The sequence below is a fragment of the Carlito syrichta genome, unplaced genomic scaffold (genome assembly GCF_000164805.1).
Source record: "Carlito syrichta isolate Samal-C Ts95f unplaced genomic scaffold, Tarsius_syrichta-2.0.1 Scaffold314854, whole genome shotgun sequence".
NCBI classification, from domain to species: Eukaryota; Metazoa; Chordata; class Mammalia; order Primates; family Tarsiidae; genus Carlito; species Carlito syrichta.
This window is the reverse complement of record NW_007258950.1, coordinates 80,314-100,563: the sequence shown is the minus strand read 5'-3', so window position 1 is coordinate 100,563 and position 20,250 is coordinate 80,314. Positions and strand designations below refer to the sequence as shown.

Sequence of the window (20,250 nt, the reverse complement as noted above, 5' to 3'; positions counted from 1 at the left end):
AACTCAGCATTAGCTCCCTGAATTATAAGATCACATACATAAAGCAGCTGCCAAGCAGAAGGGAAAAAAATCTTTGAAAGTTCAAAGACAGATTCATCTTTGAAAATATCTGTACTTAATCTATACACATTTAAAAAATACTAACAGGAACATTCAAATAATCTATGTTCAGCTTTTTCCAGGTATTTCAAAGGGTGACATTTTAACCTTCAGCTTAATTACGTTCAAGCATCAAAAATATCTCAACAATTCAGAGGAATGTTCCTGACACAGGGCCACTTTACTCAACAAAACAGCACCCAAAGTCATGAAGTGCTATTTGGTATAAAAATGAAGCTTCTTTTTCATTAACACACACTCAACAAAATTATCTTTGGTGTCACTTTCCTGAGCAAAATTTAAAGGAGTTTGGAAAAATATTACTCCCTAACATTTAGATTATTTTTTACTCCAGCGAATGTTACAATAAATATCTGTGTGCTTACATTTTCATGCATGGGTGCTTTTATTTTTATAGGATAATTTCTCAAAAGTAAGATTGTTCATGGAAAAGTATGTGTATTCAATTTTAATATACAAACAGGTAACTTTGTAGCACTTTATTTCTGCCAGCAATGGTTGAGTGTGCCGATTTCCTTGCAACCTCACCAAGATGAATGTTGTTACTATTTAACCTTATACCAATCTGATGAAAACTATTATTGTTTAAAACATTCCATTACCTATTAAAGGATGAACATACTATATCCTTGACCTTTTCCATATCCAAGTCTGTGAATTGCTTATGCACAGTATGACCTTTCTCCAATAACTCTTTGATTGGGGTCTTTTGCCATATGACATTTAAATGTTTTATTAAGTAAAATATGACTGGGTTTCCAATATTGTTAAAAAGATCATTCAGCTGGGCACAGTAGCTCATGAATGTTATCCCAACACTTTGGGAGGCAGAGGCAAGAGGACTGCCTGAGCCCATGGGTTTGAGACCAGCCTGGGGAACTTGGCGAGAATTTCTCTCTACAATAACTCAAAAAAAAGTAACCGGGTATGGTGGTGTGGCGTGCCTATGTGGTTCCAGCTACTTGGAAGGCTGAGGTGGAGGGATCATCTGGGCCCAGGAGGTCAAGGCTGCGGTGATAGTGAGTGTGCCACTGTACTCCAGCCTGGGTGACAGATGAAACACTGAATTAAAAAAAAAAAAGACAAAAAAAAGATCACTCTCATCCTAAGATTGTGTAAGTATTTTCTTTAATTGTATATCTTTGTATGTTTCAACTGTTGAGACCAATATGAGAAATTTCTGCAATTTTTTAAAAAAGAAGAGCAAGGGCAAAGAGAGAGCAAGTAAGGAAGATAAAGATGACTGTTCCATGGTTTTAGTTAAGAAAAATCTTACATTTTAGAAAATGAGACTTCCTATGTTGTGAATTCTTGTATTATCATAAAGCCACATTTGCAGAAAATGCACAATAAATATTCTGATGTAGCCCCTCCATGTGGATAATGAAATTTTGCGTATATGTACATCATTTTATACTTAAATGTAAATTTTAAATATTTTTATTTCCACCTTTTTTGAATAATGCTTACCTATTAAGTTAAAAAGACTGTAGAACTTGAAGAATAGGATATTTGGGAAAGTTATTAAATTCTCCTACATTAACCAAATACAAATACAGAAATTCTCCATTTTAAAATGTCACATAGTTTAAGTCAACTAAATTGGCACAAATATCACTTAAAACAACAGTATGCCCCCCAAAAAGTTTCTGCATGATTGTTTATTTAAAATATTATGACTCTGAATGTAAATACATATGGGCTCACATAATTTATGGTTGTTCATATAAACCCTCAATTAAAATGATTAATTGTTCATCCTCAATGTCTTTGTTCTAATAAGCATAATAGTAAATTTTCTACTGAAAGTGTTTAAAGCCTTTTGAATCTTTGTTATAAGAAATTACTGAAAAATAACTTAAGCTTAACTACATTAAACAATACTATTATTTGCAATGCTGTCACACATTTCTCCATGGCAAGATAGTCACACATGGTTATTGCACAATTTATAGGTACAGATTATTATGTGCATAAAAACTCTCTACATAATGACAGTGTTTTTGCTGCAACTTGCTCAACACATTTAAAATTGTTGAAATACAATTTACAAAATCTTTAACAATATACTTTTAAGATAAAAGTATCCTGAGGATATTACAAAATTCATTTTACCAGCCCTTCATTGCTTTGCTTTGCTTTACTTGACTCTTTAATTCCCAAGATAATAGTTGTCCTTATTTTATTACATAAAATGCTCTTTTATATTTCCTATTAAACAAAATATATTTAAGCTAAATAGTATACAACTGTCCCATAAACACTTAGTCCCATCTGCCTGCAGTCTCATTGGTTAAAATCAAGTATTTATCAAGTTTCCTATAATTCTGAATCAGAAAAGGTACAGCACAAAACAGAAATAGGGTTAGCACATTTAAGTTAAAAGCATTGTGCATTTTTAATATTTTGGTCATATTTTATAATAAAATAATATATTTTGGCAAAAATAAAATATAAGGTTTAGTTTTTTTTCTATTAATGGTAGATCTGAAGGATAATTTACATTTGTAAATACTATGTACTCAATTTCACTGTTTTCACATTTGTTTCTAAAAACACTGCTGTAAGGTTTTCAGAATTTTGAGATTAAAGCACCTAAAAATTAAGAAATAAGATAAAATTTAAGCAAAACATTTGTTGATGCTCAAAAATCCTTTGACAAATTCACAAACTTACTTTTAAGTGTCTTATTTTATGCCAACACAGAATCTTTATTGCCTGCTAAAACTTATTTGACTTAATGCAATCTCTAAAATAATAATCTTGGAAGTCTTCTTGAAATTTATTTGAAAATAGGATGGAAATTCAAGATTAAAAAAATGAAAAAACATAGTTGCAAAGAAAGTTATTCTGGTGGCAGTAGTTGTTATGGCACAAAAACATGTGAAAAGATGTAGTTTTTGCTTATATATACATAAACTCTTCAAACAAGATGCGTAAGAGATATATACACACATACACACACACATATGTATACATACACATTAACTTGGGCTCCAGAGAGGAAATTGATGAAAACTTCACAAAATGAGCCATTTAGCTCATTTATCACTTAAGTTCCAATGATAAATCTAATGGAGATGTTCATTATTTGATTCTTATCCAAATGTCAATCTATCATTAAGAAGAGTTAAGAGGAAAACAGTTTGAGATGTATAAGGCTGATAATGGAAGTGACAGTGTGATGAGTTCAGTGATGAGTATTATGTACAACTGCCTTTACAAATAGGGTATCTTTACTGGGAAATTCATGCAGAGATATCTGCAGAAGAGTTTATCAACAATAAGAAAACAATGACATACGGTAACATACTATAGCAAGTATTATTACAGCAATACTTATACATTATACTTTACACAATATAGTCTAATTCTGAATAACCTTGGTTAATTTTTAAGGCATCAGTGCATCAAGGGCAAAGCTCCATAAAATAAATATGAAAACAAGAAAGCATTAGCTTATTTGTAGTATAGATAGTGATCACTGTATATTACATCTGTTGGCCACTTCCATGTAGGTAATAAATTATATATCTAATTTTGAAAATATTACAGCATAAATTTCACATCATTCTTCAACACTTCATTTAAGGGGCTAAATTGATCTGGCAGTATTCTCATTTTCATTGTTCCATCAGCTCCACAAGAGAAAATGTGATTTGCTGGCCCTGTCTCAATTTGCATCACTCCAGTTCCAATATTTCTAAAAATGGATTGCCGAGCATGTTCATTGATAAAAGTGTGGAGAAGACCAAAAGTAGAGAGACTCCAAATCTGAAAGATATTAAGAACAATATGAAAATTAGGGTTGATGATTACCTTAAGAATCCAAATGAAAATTTTAGGCCTACCTTCTGTTATAAATAAGGAATTTCCAAAACAGAAGTGGAGAAAAATCTGCATGGGCCTAAGATCATAACACCTTGATTCTTTATAGGGTATTAAAATTTAGCAATTGCTTTACCATTATTAAATACTTAAAAATTCATCCAGTAAGAGTGCAAAAGAGAAAATTTAGGTTCAAAGAGGTTAAGTGTACAATGTTATAAAAACGTATAATGCTATAGGGATTACAGTCAAGGTTTCCTATCTCTCAACAGAACTTTTGCTGTGTAGTTATATAGTAGGGAAATCCCTTCTCTGTAATATTGAATGCTTACCAGAAGATCAGAACAGCTAGAAAGAGGGAAGAACTTGACACCTAGAGGCCCTCACACCAAAGCTATGCTTTAACTATAAGACAAAGTAAACTACTAAAGCTTCATATATTTAATTTACTAAGATTTTCTACTTTCAGCCCTTATCAAAATAAATATGGCTGTTTTTAAAACAAATTATTAGCATTTTCACTTAACTGGAGGACCTAAGTGCTTTCAGGACATATATTTTAGGCTTAAAGAAACCAATTTATTTCCTGATATTACTGGAGATCACTTAAAAAATCTTTCTTTCTTTAAGAATTCATTAATTCCTACTATCCTGAACATGAATTCATTAAATTATGGCTTTTGAATACACTATATATTTAAAATCTTTTTTTAACCTTCATTAAACAATACACATAAAATCAGAGTATAAACTAAAGAACTAATCTAAAACTAACTACGACTCACTCTCAACTGGAAGCAGTCCAAATAAGAAACTAGTTTCAAACTGAAGGAAATAATTTTGTTGGTATATATATTTGATTTTAAGAAAAGCCTTTTTTTGGAGTCAAAGCCTCACTCTGCCACACAGGCTAGAGTGCAGTGATCTTACCCCCTCAGCCTGCCAAGCAGCTGGGACTATAGGCATGCACCACCACTCCCAATTAAATTTTTGATTTGTTGTAGAGAGGACTCGCTGTGCTGCCTTGGCTGGTTTCAAACTCCTGGGCTCAAGCAATCCTCCTGCTTCAGCCTCTGAGAATGCTAGGATTACAGGCGTGAGCCACTGCACCCAGCCAAGAAAAGCTTTTTAAAAATTCTGTAATTCTAGTTTTTTTTCCTGGCTGAGAATTATGAAAAAAATTTGCTAGTTCCAAAAATTCAAGTCCACCTTATTGCACTAAATATTCTCGTTAGTGCTTACATTAATAAATTTTAGGAAACTCAGTTAGGCATGGTGGCTTACAACTATAATCCCAGCACTTCAGGAGGCCGAGGTGGGAGAACTGATTGAGCCCAGGAGTCTGAGATCAGCTTGGCAACATAGTGAGACCTCATCTCTTAAAAAAAATTAAGAAAAAAAGAAAAAGGCCAGGCACAATGGCTCACACCTATAATTCCAGCACTTTGGGAGGCCAAGGTGAGAGGATTGCCTGAGCCCATGGTTTTGAGACCAGCCTGGGCAACTTGGTGAGATCTCATCTCTACAAGAAATCAAAAAGTTAGCCAGGCATGGTGGCACATGCCTGTAGTTGCAGCTACTTGGAAGGCTGAAGCGGAAGGATCGCCTGAGGTCAGTAGATCGATGCTGTGGTGGCCGTGAGTGTGTGCCACTACACTCCAGCCTGGGTGACAGAGTGAGACTTCAACTCCAAACCCCCCGCAATCAAAAAAACAAAGACAGACAGAAAAATAATAACAAATTTGAGGTATCTAAACCCCTCACACCTAGGGTTACTTATCATTAAAATAACACAGGGACTAGACTAAACTGACTTATCCATTTCCAAGTGGGGTCAGAAGACTTATTAAAATCATTAGACATGTTGTAAAAATGATGATTTCAGAGTCTTACCAATGGAGTATTTCTGGGATGGGACTCAACAATTTGCATTTCTGATAAGCTGCTCAACATTTTTTTAACAAGCAGCTTAACATTTTAAATAATTTCTCCAAGTTTTAAACACAATGGAGTCTGAAAAGAACTGCTCGAGGCAGGATTTATCCAAGTATATTCAGAATTCTTGAATTAGGCACTGAGTGGTTGGCTACTGATGTTATAGTACATGGAAAAATGGGGAGCAATATGGGATAAAGAAAATATCAGTGGATTTCTCAGTACCTGAAAATTAAATTCAGTAAATTATATAACTTTGAGGATGGAGTAAAGACTAATTGTAATACGTAAACTATATTTTTATCCAAAGAAAATTTAGTTCTTTAGCATAAATCAATTAAGCATTCTTTGAAACAACTGAAAAACAGAAATTTTTCAAGTTAAATATTATTTCATTCACAAAAGGTTTATTAAATAGAAACTAGCCTCACTCTGCCACACAGGCTAGAGTGCAGTAATCTTTCCCCCTCAGCCTGCCAAGTAGCTGGGACTACAGGCAGGCACCACCACTCCCAACTTGTTGTAGTGAGGACTCGCTATGCTGCCTTGGCTGTAGCACTGCTGACTACAAAGGAGAAACTAATATTACTATTACTTAAATAGACTGGTGTCATCAATATGATTAAAGGTTTCTGAAGATTCTTTTTATATTGTAGATTTTGTACATCAACTGTGTCTACCTTTACATTGCCTTCAGCAGATCCTGTAACAAAGTACTCTTCAGTTGGATCAATAGCGATGGCCTTGATGGGAGAATCATGGCTCTGGAAAAGTTGTTTCTGTTGTCGTTGGCGAAGGTCAAATACACATGTAAAACCTTTTCTGCCACCTGATATTAGCAGCTGATGTTTTGGAGCATACGCTAAAACTGTGGCTCCACTATCATGGCAGGTAAAAGCTAAAGGTAAACAAAACAAGACAACTCATTTAATAATAAACACACTTCTGGCTTTGGGCCAGCATGCAATAGTAGACCAGATTTGCTCTCCTGCCTGAATTTAAAAATCAAATGAAATATTAAAAACAGTGATTTGAGACACCGGACATCAGGCAATGAAGAAGAATGATCTTGGAGAGATGGAAAAAAACTGGATGACTCATACACCTGCCCTAGCTTATTGTCCTAGAGTTTTCTTAGTTGAGCTGGGTGCTATCCCCGCTATAGTGGAAAACCTCATAATTCACAAAGCATAATTGGGTAGAGTACTCAGAAGAGGTTGCCTCAGTAGTGAAGCAAAATCAGCCCTAGACCAAATGTTGCTTTGGTCCCGTTTAACCAAGGCCCCCTCCAAATACAACTATTTCCAAGTAACTGAGCCTTGTCTCAGAACAAAGCTCAAAAATATTTACAGAATACAAAATAATCAGCACTTAATAAGATAAGAGTCACAATGCCTGATATTTAACAATAAATTATCAAGAATGCAAAGCAGAATATAATCCATAAGGAGAAGAAAAACACTTCAATCGAAACTAACCCAGAAATAACACAGATGGTAGAATTAGTAGATAAAAAAATTAAAAGTCATCATTACTGTACTCCATATGTTCACAAAGCTGGATGAAATACTGAGCAAGTAGAGACATAAAAGAGTACAGATCAAAATCTTAAGAGATCAAAATTATAGTGCTCAAATTTAAAAATATATACTGGATGGGATTAATAATAGATTAAACATTGCAAACAATTAGTGAATCTAAAGATATACCAATGAAATATCAGAAATATAAAAATACAATTACTATTTTTCTTTTTAAAAAAAGAGCACAGATTAACAAATTTTAGGGGGAAAATGTTTATATAGTCCAAGAGAATATAGCATAATGAAGAGTTAGGAATCTGTAATCAGACTACCTGGATTTAAATCCTGGTTTCTGTTTGGGTCTAAATGTATACGGTAGGTGAATCATTTACTTAATGATTATCAGTTTCATCATTTGTAAAAGAGAAAATAATATCACCTACCTAATAAAGGATTAAATTAGTTAATGTATGCAAAGCATGTATCTATGGCATATACTAATCAATCAATAAATTTTAGTTATTATTATTGTTAAGACTCTAAACAAAACTAATATAGAGAAGGGACTTTAACCAGCATTTTGAGATATAACTTTACAAGAGTAAAGTGCACAAATTTCAAGTGTACATCTTGAGGAACTATGACATATGGATACATCTGTGTAATTATCACTAAGATCAGGATATAGAATATTTTTATCATTCCAGAAGGTTTCCTCAAGCCCCTTCATAGTCAGTTCTCCTCTCCAACAAAGGTAATCACTATTCTGACTTCCATCCAATTAGTTTTGCCTTCTTGACCTTCATATAAATGAAATTTTACAGTATATACTCTTTCATGTCTGGCTTCTTTCCTTCAATGTGATGTTTTAGAGATTAATCAATATTGTCCCATGTATTGGTATATCATGCTTCTTTAAAATTTGATAAATAGTATTCCATTACACAAAAGTATTTCAGTCTTCTGTTGGACATCTGTGTTGTTTTCAGGTTTTGGCTATTATTATTATTATTTTTTTTTTTTTGAGTAGGAGTCTCACTTTGTTACCCAGGCTGGAGTGCAGTGGCACACTCATGGCCACCCCAGCGTTGACCTGCTGGGTTCCAGCGATCCTTCCACCTCAGTCTTGGTAGCCAGAATACAGGCACGTGCTACCATGCCAATTTTTTTTTCTTTTTATTGTAGAGACGAGGTCTTTTGTTAAGTTGCCTGGGTTGGTCTCAAATCCGCAGGTTCAGGCAATCCACTCGCCTCAGCCTCTCAAAGTGCTGGGGTTACAGGCTGAGCCACTGAGCCTGGCCTTGGCTATTATTTTTAAAATTCTTGAATATATCATTTCTCTCATAGATGGTGTTTTTGGTGTTATATCTAAAAATTCATTACCAAACCCAAGTCACCTAGATTTTCTATGATTTCTTCTAGAAGTTTTATCATTTTACATATAAGTTTATGATCTATTTTGAGTTCATTTTTATGAAAGGCAAAGCTAGAACAATTGACATTCAATTGTTCTAGCACTAGTTGTTGAAAAATCCATATCCTTTCTCCACCAAATTACCTTTGTGACTTTATCAAAGATCAGTCTGTATGTCTATTACTGAGGTTCCTATTCTGTTCCATGATCTATGTGCCTATTCTTAAGCTAATACCATAACGTTTTGATTACTGTAGCTTTATAGTAAGTCCTGAAATCAGATAGTGTAGTGTGAGTTTCCCAAGTTTGTTTTTCTTCAGTATTTCACTGACTAATCTAGGTCCTTTTCTTTTCATATATATTTTAGATCAGCTTGCTCATAGCTACAAAATAGGAGGTTGGGGTTTTGATTAGGATTGTATTCAATCTATAAAGTTAGGAGGAAATGACATTTTAATTATATTGCATTACTACTGCTGGAAATGTTCTCAAGAAGCAGAGGAAAGTCATGACATTACAAGAGTTACTGATATGCAGATTGAGGTCTGAAGCTGAGGTTACCTGCCATTTCAGACAGATAATTCATCTTGTAAACTGATACTGCTATAATCTTACAGTATCCATATAGTATAGTGCTTTATTTTCTCTTCCTTATGATTTTCTTAATACCAGTTTTTCTCTAGCATATATTGTAAAAATACAGTATATAATGTAGACAACATACAAAATATGTGTTCACTGACTTTATGTTATTGGTAAGATTTCAGTCAACAGTGGGCTATTAGTAGTTAAGTTTTTGGGGAGTCAAAAGTTATATGTAGATTTTTGACTGTGTAAAATTCAGCATCCCTAATCTCTGTGTTCTTCAAGGGTCAACTGCATATATTGACTTTGTATCCTATGACCTTGACCTTTCAATGTATCCTTTAAACTTATACATTAGTTTCAAGAATTTCTTCCGCACATTCTTTAAGATATTCTACACAAAACAATGATGTCATCTGTGATTAAGACAATTTTATTTCTTCCCTTCCAACCTATAAACATTTTATTTCCTATTCTTACATTATTGCATTAGCTAGGGCTTCCAATACAATGTTGAATAGGAGTGAACAGTAGTGAGAAGGGACATAATACTGAGTGGTAACTCATGTTTACAATACTGACCCGTGGCTATCAGATTCAAAGTAAACACAAATGATTTTTGTTTTATTTATGTTCCACTATCCATTATCACATAATGAATTATGCATACTGTATCTTTTTGTTTTCAAATTCTGCCATTGTGGGAAAAATAAACCTCACAGGCTAATGAATACATGTATCATTAAAAACAAATCTATTTTTACTTTATGAATTTTTTGACTTCCAAAATTTATAAAATACTTTCAAAACTTACCATGGACTAAACTATTGGCAGGTGTTACAAGAGTATCCCACAAACATATATTTCTGGAAAAAAAAAATTACTTCTTGAGTGACACAAAAAGTTAACAATAAAAAATAAGTAAAATAAGTATAAATACAGAGCATCTGAACCTTGCTCTCACAGATGGTTCTCAAATTTATAAAAACATCAAATGTAAGTAACCAACAAATTTACAATCTTTATACATAATTTAAAGCTACTAGCTTATAAAATTGAATACATTTAGATTATATATATGCATTTACAAATACTACTGTATGAAGGTTGAATATGGAAACTACTTTTTGTATTCACTGATTCTCTAACCTAACAGCTGGACATACATACACAAATATCAAGGGACAGAATTTTCTTGAGCACAGAGAAAAATGTATTTCTCCTATATGGAGGCACCAATATATACAAGGAATTTCCTTTTTTTTTTTTTTTTTTGAGTTGGAGTCTCACTCTGTCGCCCAGACTGGAGTGCAGTGGCCGCTCCCGGCCACCACAGCCTTGACCTGCTGGGCTCCAGTGATCCTTCCACCTCAGCCTTCTGAGTAGCTGGAATTACAGGCATGTGCTACCACGCCCGGCTAATTTTTTGATTTTATTGTAGAGATGAGGTCTCGCCTGCCCAGGCGGGTCTCGAACCAACGGGCTCAGGCAATTCACTCACCTCAGCCTCCCAAAGGCGCGGGATTACAGGCTCAGCCATCGAGCCCGGCATATGCAAGGAATTTCTAGGGAAGGTGGGCCAAGGAATCCATAGTTCTCCAATCCTGTTTCTAGTGAAAAATCAAGTCTTATAGATAAACATAAAAGTTAATCAACCTCAGTAGGTCTTGATCTCAGAATTCAGTTGTGTAAGAGAAGCTAAAAGAAAGTTGAGGATATGGGGGTAGAAAGAGACACTTTCTTATACATTTAGCTTTCGGTGGTGGGGCTGTCACTAGCTACTGTTTAACTAGTAAGCCTTTCTGAATTTCTTGTTTACTTGTTATGAAACAGTGACTATCAAATATGGCCAAAGTGAGGATTAACTACATTAACTGAATAACATGGTCAAGAAATAATAGTTCCTTTTTTGCCTCAAGTTCTCTTAGTATATAGTGATTAATACAGAAAATATTCATTCCACTAACAACCAAATCCTTTCATTTTTTTCTTTTCTTTTCTGAGAGAGGAGTCTCACTTTGTCGCCCATGTAGGAGTGGCTCATCACAGCCTCAACCTCCTGGGCTCAAGCAATCCTTTCATCTCAGTTCCCTGAGTAGCTGGGACTACAGGTGCACACCACCATGTCTGGCTAACTTTTTATATTTTTTTGGAGAGGCGAGGTCTTGTGTTGCCTAGGTTGGTCTTGAACTCCTGGGTTCAAGCGATCCTCCCACCTCAGTCTCCCAAAGGGCTGGGATTACAAGCTTGAACCACCGCACCTAAAGACTTTACATCAGAATATAAAAAATACAGAAGTGGATTTTGTTTTTAATGGCATCAGAATTTTCCTAGCTTTACAACTAGAACACTAAAAATGCTCTAAGTAAGAAACAAGTCTTTATAATAAAAAACACTGTACCTAGAGGCATAATTATAAAAACATTCTTGAAACAATAAAGAAAAAAAGTTCAGCTGTACATTTCAGCTATTACTTCTTACCTATTGTCAGTTGAAAGACCAGCTGTAGCTATCAGAGAGGAGGAACTAACGAAGACAAAATCATTGGCTGTTTTGTTATGACACTGCCAAGTCTGAAATGATTATAACAATAAATATCAATGCTCTCACTAAAAAATTTCACAACCAGATAGATGTAATGTTCAAAAAGTAATCATGTAGTTTATGGCTTTCTTAAATTCCCCTAAACTTTAGAAGAGTTGCAAAAATTAACACAGAATTTTCATATACCCTTTACCTACATGGAACAATTTTTAACATTTTGCTGTATTTGTTTTGCCTCTCCTTCTTCTTCAGATATAGACACATACACATACACACACCACACAAACTTTTCCCGGTCCATTTGTAGGCTGTATATGTCATCACCCTTTAAGAAACCCTTTGCTTTTGTTCAACCAAAGTTCCAAGGGAAACATAAGGAGATTAAACTTCAAATTTTTCCCTTAGTATAATCAGTGAAAATTTTTGTCTTAGAAGATAGAAACCAGGATTTTAGATAATCTTAGACTGAACTGTCTGTTAAAAAACTGACATCATACATTTTTCAGAAATATTTAAACTTTGAAATAATTATTCAAATACACGAAAAAAATTAATAGCACCAAAACTAGAAAAGGTATAGTATTTCTCAATATTCTATCAAATAATAAACTTAAGAAATTATAAAAGGTTTAGCCACCTATAAAAGCTTCCAAGTTATGTTTAACTCTCTTTAATACAAAATGAATTTTTTAAGTATGACAAAATCACCACACCAAAGATATTTTTTCCTTTGAGCCACCTCTTCATTCCCCTGGAACACCACTAGAGCTGGGTAGATGATGCACCCGTAAAACAAACAAAATCTACATTAATCTGCAAAAGCCAGTTATGCACATTTTATTCCAATTTATTTATTTTTTTACTTAATTCCCAATGTGATAGCATAATTTAGCTTTTTAAAAGTTAAGAAAGCAAACAGTCTCATAGGAACATTAACTTGTACATCTAAATCTGCCAACTTAATGAAAATATAAGAAAAAGTTAATGCTCTTTCAAGATATCCTAGCCAATTCTGCCTTGCTTGCTTTCACTTAGATTAGTACTGTATTGCAGCATTTAACCTTGGGCATATTACCAGAATCTTAGCTTATGTTCTTAACTTCTTACTGATAGGTATTACTTATAGTACTATGAAGGGCTTCACTGAAGAATATATTAAATATAAATTCGACTTTCTATGAAACCATAGAAGGTTCATTAACCCATACAGTTCTGAATAGAGATGTATCAATATTCTGTTAAAAAAGAGATGAATGAGAATATAGCAGTATCAGCTGTAGGATGTTGTTTCTACTTTGTTCATTCATAAGAGATAACTGTAAAAAAATAACCACATGTATTGGTCTGTTAATCATTCTATTTAGGTATAATACTCAGCTCAGTGAGGTTAGAAAAGGGTTCCAGTAATTCATGGGTTGTATGGGTCTCTGGAGGTACCATATTGGGTCTATACACATTAACTTTCCAAACTACCAGAGAATAAGGATTTTTATTCTTCATGAAGCAATTGTCACTTAGTACAAGGACAGGAGCTTACATTAAAGTGACTGGGTATATAGGATGAGATAGTATTAATTGGCTTTAATATTTCTTGCCACAAATATATATTCTTGATTTCTCTAAAATAAAAATTCAAATTTTAATTAAAGGTAGAAATTCTTGGCTTACCAGGTATGGCTTAGGCATGCTTCCAGTAACTGGACAACATTTCCAGTTTGTCTGATACAAACTTAAATATCCATCTGCATCAACTATTCCAAACTTAGAGAAAAAAATTTTTTTAATGTTTAATATAAATATAAAAGCACATATTTATCCCTCCCACCATGACACCCACATTTGACTTGTAAATATTTGACTGATATGTCGTTTGATTTTTCACTTCACCTATGAATGGATCTAATACAGAAAAACATTAAGCTACTGCTTTAAAAAAAAAAAAATTCCAGGTGGACATAATGGAAACAAACATCAGATATCCATTTTATTATACTAACCTACAGCACAGTCTATATATTCTCTATAAGTCCTGCAAAAGTAGGATACTGGATTAACACAGTAAGCTATCTGACAAAGCTTTATCATTCATAAGACAGAAAACTGTTCATTTTGAAAAAGACAAAATAAAGACTTTCAGAAACATACAATAAGGAAAACATAAACAAGAGTAGAAAGCAAAATAAAATAAGGATTATCACAGTAAAAGAATTCTTACTATGGGAACTCAGGGCAATTTTGATTGGAAAGCCAATAAAATAATCCAGTAAGAGAGTATGTGATACAGAACTAAAAGCATGAGTAATATGGCTAAATTTTTTTCTTTAGACTATAAAAATGTGTGCTTATATAAAATATATAAAATAAATGTCTACTTTTGGATTTTCCCCTAGCTCCAGATCTAACACTTATTAACAATTCAGATTTGTTTCTATGAATATTCAAAAATTCACATATAGAGCACTTAAAAATTAGGATCATAATATACAGTTCCACAATTACATTTTTGATGTATTGTAAGTATCTCTTCCATGTCACTACATGTAAGTCTAGCTCATTCTTGTGTAGTATCACACTGCATATGTATGCATATTTGCATTATAATTTAAAACTTTCCCTTTATAGAAAGTTTTCAATTTTTCCTATTATAAAAAGTGCTGCTTTGAAAATTTTTATACATATACCTTTGCACAACTATGTAGGACAGACATCTAGAAATGGGAAAGCTTTGTCAAAGAGCATCATTTAAAATTAATACATGATGCCAAAATTAAATCCTACGCAGTAATATGAAGTTATACCCATATTTTGTTTACACTTTAGTCGACATTGGATATTATTAAAATCTAAATTATCTGTCAGCCAGGCTCGGTGGCTTAGCCTGTAATCCCAGCGCTTTGGGAGGCTGAGGTGAGTGGATTGCCTTTTCGAGACCCGCCTGGGCAACTTGGCGAGACCTCATCTCTACAATAAATCAAAAATTTAAGCCGGGCATAGTGGTGCGCGCCTGTAGTTCCAGCTACTTGGAAGGCTGAAGCGGAAGGATCACCGGAGCCCAGCAGGTCGAGGCTGCAGTGGCTGGGAGCGGCCACTGCACTCCAGCTTGGGTGACAGAGTGAGACTCCAACTCAAAAAAAAAAAAAAATTTGTCAATTTTATCCAGTAAAAAAAAAAATCTAATTTTAATTTGTATTTCTTCAGTTATTAGTGACAGTTATTCACCAAGCATAGCTTTTTGGTAAACTGACTGTTCATATCCTTTGTCTACTTCTCTGTTTTTTTTAAAAAGTCTGATAGAAAGGGCTAATATAATAATGTTAACTTATTGTTTTTATATTTGTTACAGATTTTTTTCCAGAGTCTATTCCTTTTTCTAGTTTATCTTATGTTTTCTGGAGTAGATCTAGGTATCTTCTTTATTTTATTTTTTTATTTTTAATTTTTTTTTCTCTTCTAGATGAGGTCTCACCAAGTTGCCCAGGCTGGTCTTGAACCTCTGGGCTCAGGTAATCCTCTAGCCTCCGCCACCAAGTGCTGGGATTACAGGCATGAGCCACTGTGCCTGGCTAAATCTAAGTATCTTCTTCAGAAAGGGTATACAAATGAAATGTGTTAAGTCCCTGCATATCTAAAAATATGCTTATTATGCTGTCAAATTTGAATGGTATGGGTGGGCACAGACTCAATTCTGACGGATTCCTTATTCATCAGAATTCTGTGGATATTGTTCTATTGATTTGGAAGAAGATATAAGTAATCATTTGCACCTCTACTTCTTTGAGAAGCTTGTAAGATTCTCTCTTTATCCTTGAACTGAAAAATGAAAGATAATCAGGATGCCTGCAGGTATATGCTGCTTCCCAATACTTCCGCCTAGTACTTGGTAGGCACTTTTTTCCTTTGCTTTGGGAAAATATTTGTTACTCCTTTGCATATTGCTTCTGCTTTATTTTTTTCTTCTTCTGAAATATTTCCTAAGTTATTTTCCCATGGGATAATTTCTTAATTTGTGGTTCCCAATTACAAACCAATGATTCCCATTCTGCTGCTCAGCTTTTCTAATAAGGAGCTCCCCTACTGGTCAAAATTCTGGATAATGTTTTTAATTTCCTTGAACTCTTTCCTATTCTCCTACTGACCTTGTTTCAAACTAGTCTGTTTCTGTTTTGTAAATGCAATATAATTCCTGAATCTCTATGAGGAATTGTTCTCATAGGTCATTTATTTTGCTTAATGTTCACTGACTTTTGGCAGTCTATTTCTACTCATAACTGAATACAAGATTCATCAGAATTATTGTGATACAATGTGGGTCATCTCTTCCATTCACCTCCAAAGAATTCCTTATTACTCCAAAGAGACTGCTCCTATGTGGAAGGCTGCAGTGAGTGTTATAGCTGAAAAATAAGTTAGACTGTAGAAGGTCTTAAATACTATGACATGAAAAGCCTTGAAGGGTTATTGAAAAAGCAGTAAGATCTTATCGCTACTGTAGTTATATAACTTTATTGGCAAGATGCAATAGAGAGATAAGGATTGAGGCATACAAACTAGATAAGAGCAATATACTATGAACCAATGGAAAAGCATGACAACGTAAAGGACACTGATATGGAATACAACTGAAAATATACATATCAGAATATATATAAATTTATATTTATATTTATACTTAAGAAAAAAAGCTTCCAGCTATTTCTGTTAAATTGTAAAAAATCCACTCAAACTATTTAATATTTAACCCAGCAATAGCAATACATAAATAACAAATAATCTAAATATGAATCAACTATAAATAGTAATTGTTGTATGGTTATTGCTTCTATATTTTTACATGTGTTAACCCATCAGGTGATAGGTACTAAACCAATAAGTCTTTACTCAAAGATCAGTTGATAAACTAACCAAATAGAATAACAACATAAAAGAATGTATTTTTTGATATCCTGCATACTTGCTTATGAGTTTTCTGAAAAGACAGGAAATTTCTTTTACCAGGAAAAAAAAAAGACTTATTCAGGCCAGGCACAGTGGCTCATGCCTGTAATCCCAGCACTTTGGGAGGCAGAGGTTAAGAGACTGCCTAAGCCCAGAGGTTTGAAGCCAGCCTTGGACAGCTTGATGAGACCTCGTCTCTACAATAAATAGATAAAAAATCAGCCATGCGTGACGGGACATGTCTGTGGTTCCAGCTACTTGGAAGGCTGAGGTGGAAGGATTGTCTGAGCCCAGCAGGTCGAGGCTGTGGTACTCACGAGCATGCCACTGCACTCCAGCCTGGGTGGCAGAATGAGACTCCAACTCAAGAAGAAAAAAAAAAGACTTAATAAATCCCTCACATTTCCCATTAAAGAGCAAAGAATGCTGCTAATTGGTATTAAGAAATATGCTCTCAATTTTTTTCACAACTACCTGAAATTACACTGACTTTTATGAAATGAAAATAGAGCCATGTGGCAAACATGGTGGACAAAAAAGGTAGCACACAATGATTCAAGTAACTTGTGAGGAGGGTTTAAGGTTAGGAGGCTAAGGGGAAAGAAAAGAAAAGATGTACCATCAGTTAGGGTCTGTGGGAGTAATTTTTGGTGAAGACAAAGAACATGCCAATGTATCCTTTAATAGTTGTTTAAAGGGCTATGAGATATTAGGAACAGAAAGAGGCAGTTTGAGGAAAGTAGGATCACGGAAGGTGAAGACAATGAAAGATGGTCTAGAGAAGGGTTGGCAAACTCTTCTTTTGCAACAGGATCTTGCTCAGTTGCTTAGGCTGGAGTGCATGATCATAGCTCACTTTAACTTTGAACTCCTGGGTCCAAGCAATCTTCCTGCCTCAGTGTCCTCAATAAGTAAGACTACAGACATGTGCCAACATCCCAGGTTAATTTTTCCTTTTTCTTTTTTGACAGAGATGGGGTGTTGCTATGTTGGAAGATTATGTTCTTAAATGGCCATATATAAATATTTTAGGCTTGCCAGCTATAAACTCTTTGTCCTGTTGACATCTGCTGTTATGGGGAAAATAGCTATATAAAACAAATAATGAATGAGGTAACTGTGATCCAACAAAACTTTATTTACAAAACAGGTGGTCGGGCTGAAGTTTGCTGATGCCCTGTTTTAGAGCAGTATCTCTCAAAACTTTAATGCACACACAAATCACAACAGTATCTGGTTAAAATGTAGACAATCATTCAGTAGATCTGGAGAAGGGTCAATAGTAAGCATTTCTAACAAGCTCCCAGATGTCACTTGCTGCTGGTTCATACTTAGAGTAGGTTCCAAAGGATAAAAAAAAGTGGGAGCATTTACTAATCAGACATACACTATAAGGTGAAACTTCAAAGCATGATTTGGTCTGATAAAAAAATAAAGTGTACCTATAATCATTTGGTTCTTAAGAACTGCTTAAATGAATTTTAATAGACATATATATATAACATACTCCCAGGAAAACCAAATGAATTTAAGCATTCTTTGAGAAGAATTTTAAAAATTCATATAGATCAATACTTACTATTAGCCCGCTGAGCTTTCTCCTCTCCTCAGAAACCCAAACAAGTAATATTTATAAACCTTCAACACAATTAACTCTCTTCACCATCACAATTTTATATACTACCTTGTTTCCCTGATAGTTAAATCTCATTCTTGTAACTCTTGAATTGCCACCAGATCGGAAACAGGTTATTTGTTGAGAATGGCCCCATTCAAACATTCTCACACTTCCATCTTGAGCTCCTGTCAGATCTGCATTATAACAGGGCAAAAATTGCATATTTATTTGAAGCACTACTGGGAAAATTTATTTTCTTAAAACAACTTGAAAATGTTTATGGAAGAAAAACCAAGAAATTAATCATAGTCAATTTATATAAATTTACCTTCAAATGAAATTTCATTTGAATATTTAATCCTTAAAACAGATATATTATTTTTTAAAATTTTTATTTAATTTTTAAAAATAGAGATGAAGTCTTGCTATGTTGCCCAAGTTAGTCTTTAACTCCTGGTCTCTAGTGATCTTCATGACTGGATATCCCAAAGTGCTGGGATTATAGGCATGAGCCACCACACCTAGCCAATTGTACTATAATTTATATATTTTTCTCTAGGAAAAAATATCAGATTAAAAAAAGTTGTAAAGGCATGGTAAAAACAATTTTTTAAAAAAGTTATCCTAATTGATTTAGTATCTCAAATATATGCTCTCTGTTTGTTTTTAATTATTTATTTAATTTTTAGTTTTTATTATTTTAGAGATGAGGGTCTCCCTATGTTGTCCAGGCTGGTTTTGAACTTCTGGGCTTAAGTGACCGTCCACCTCAGCTTCCCAAAGTGCTGGCATTACAGGCAAGAGTCACTGGCCCCACTGTATTTGCTTAAGAGATGGGGTCTCATGACTGGGTGCAGTGACTCATGCCTGTAATCCCAACAACTTGGGAGGCTGAGGTAGGAGGATTGCTTGAAGCCAGGAGTTCAAGACCAACCTGGGCAACAGGGAGGCAGTGTCTATACAAATTATTTAAATAAATTAAATAAATAACATTTCTTCCCCAAACCGTGATACAACCTTTTCAAAACTTCCAAATATATCGCACTCCCAGACTTTAAGCTTTATTATAAAGGTACAATAATCAAAATCGCCTGGTATTGGTACAAGAAAAGGCATACAGACCAATGGAACAGGATAAAGATACTGGAAGCAAAACCTCAATTTCTTAACCAACTCATCTTAGACAAAGCCTCCACCAACAGCCACTGGGGAAAGGAGAACTTATTCAGTAAATGGTGCTGGGAAAACTGGCTGACCACATGCAGAAGATTCAAACAAGACCCCTACCTATCACCACACACAAAAATCAACTCTAAATGGATCAAAGACCTAATGCAAAACCTCAAACTATAAGAACCTTAGAAAACGCAGGAGACACCCTTATGGAAATTGGAACTGGCAACCAATTCCTGATCAAAACCCAAGTGCCCATGCCACAAGAGATAAGATAGACAAGTGGGACCTCACTAAATTGACAAGCTTCTGCAAAGCAAAATAAACCATCAAGAGAGTGGGGAGACAGTCCACAGAATGGGAAACAATATCTGCTAATTGTATAACTGAAAAAGGGCTAACATTCGGGAGATCTACAAGGAACTCAAACGTGATGAAAGGAAAAAACTAACCCAACTAAAAAGTGGGCAAAAGACATGAATAGGCACTTCTCAAAAGAAGATATACAGGCAGTCAACAGACACATGAAAAAGTGCTCAGTCTCACTAATCATCAGAAAAATGCAAATCAAAAC

General features: G+C 34.3%; 1 protein-coding gene across 1 annotated transcript in view; it reads right to left on the bottom strand.

Moving 5' to 3' along the window:
* Positions 1 to 1,762: 1,762 nt before the first annotated feature.
* Positions 1,763 to 20,250, bottom strand: part of LOC103274680 (dmX-like protein 1) — a gene marked incomplete at its 5' end in the record, with an annotated part of 98,683 nt that continues 80,195 nt past the window's right edge. Inside the window, 6 exons of the mRNA XM_008072112.2 lie at positions 1,763 to 3,894; positions 6,564 to 6,781; positions 10,220 to 10,272; positions 11,888 to 11,979; positions 13,619 to 13,711; positions 18,570 to 18,697. Of these exons, the coding sequence (XP_008070303.2) occupies positions 3,670 to 3,894; positions 6,564 to 6,781; positions 10,220 to 10,272; positions 11,888 to 11,979; positions 13,619 to 13,711; positions 18,570 to 18,697 (809 nt within the window). The remainder of the gene's footprint in view (positions 3,895 to 6,563; positions 6,782 to 10,219; positions 10,273 to 11,887; positions 11,980 to 13,618; positions 13,712 to 18,569; positions 18,698 to 20,250) is intronic.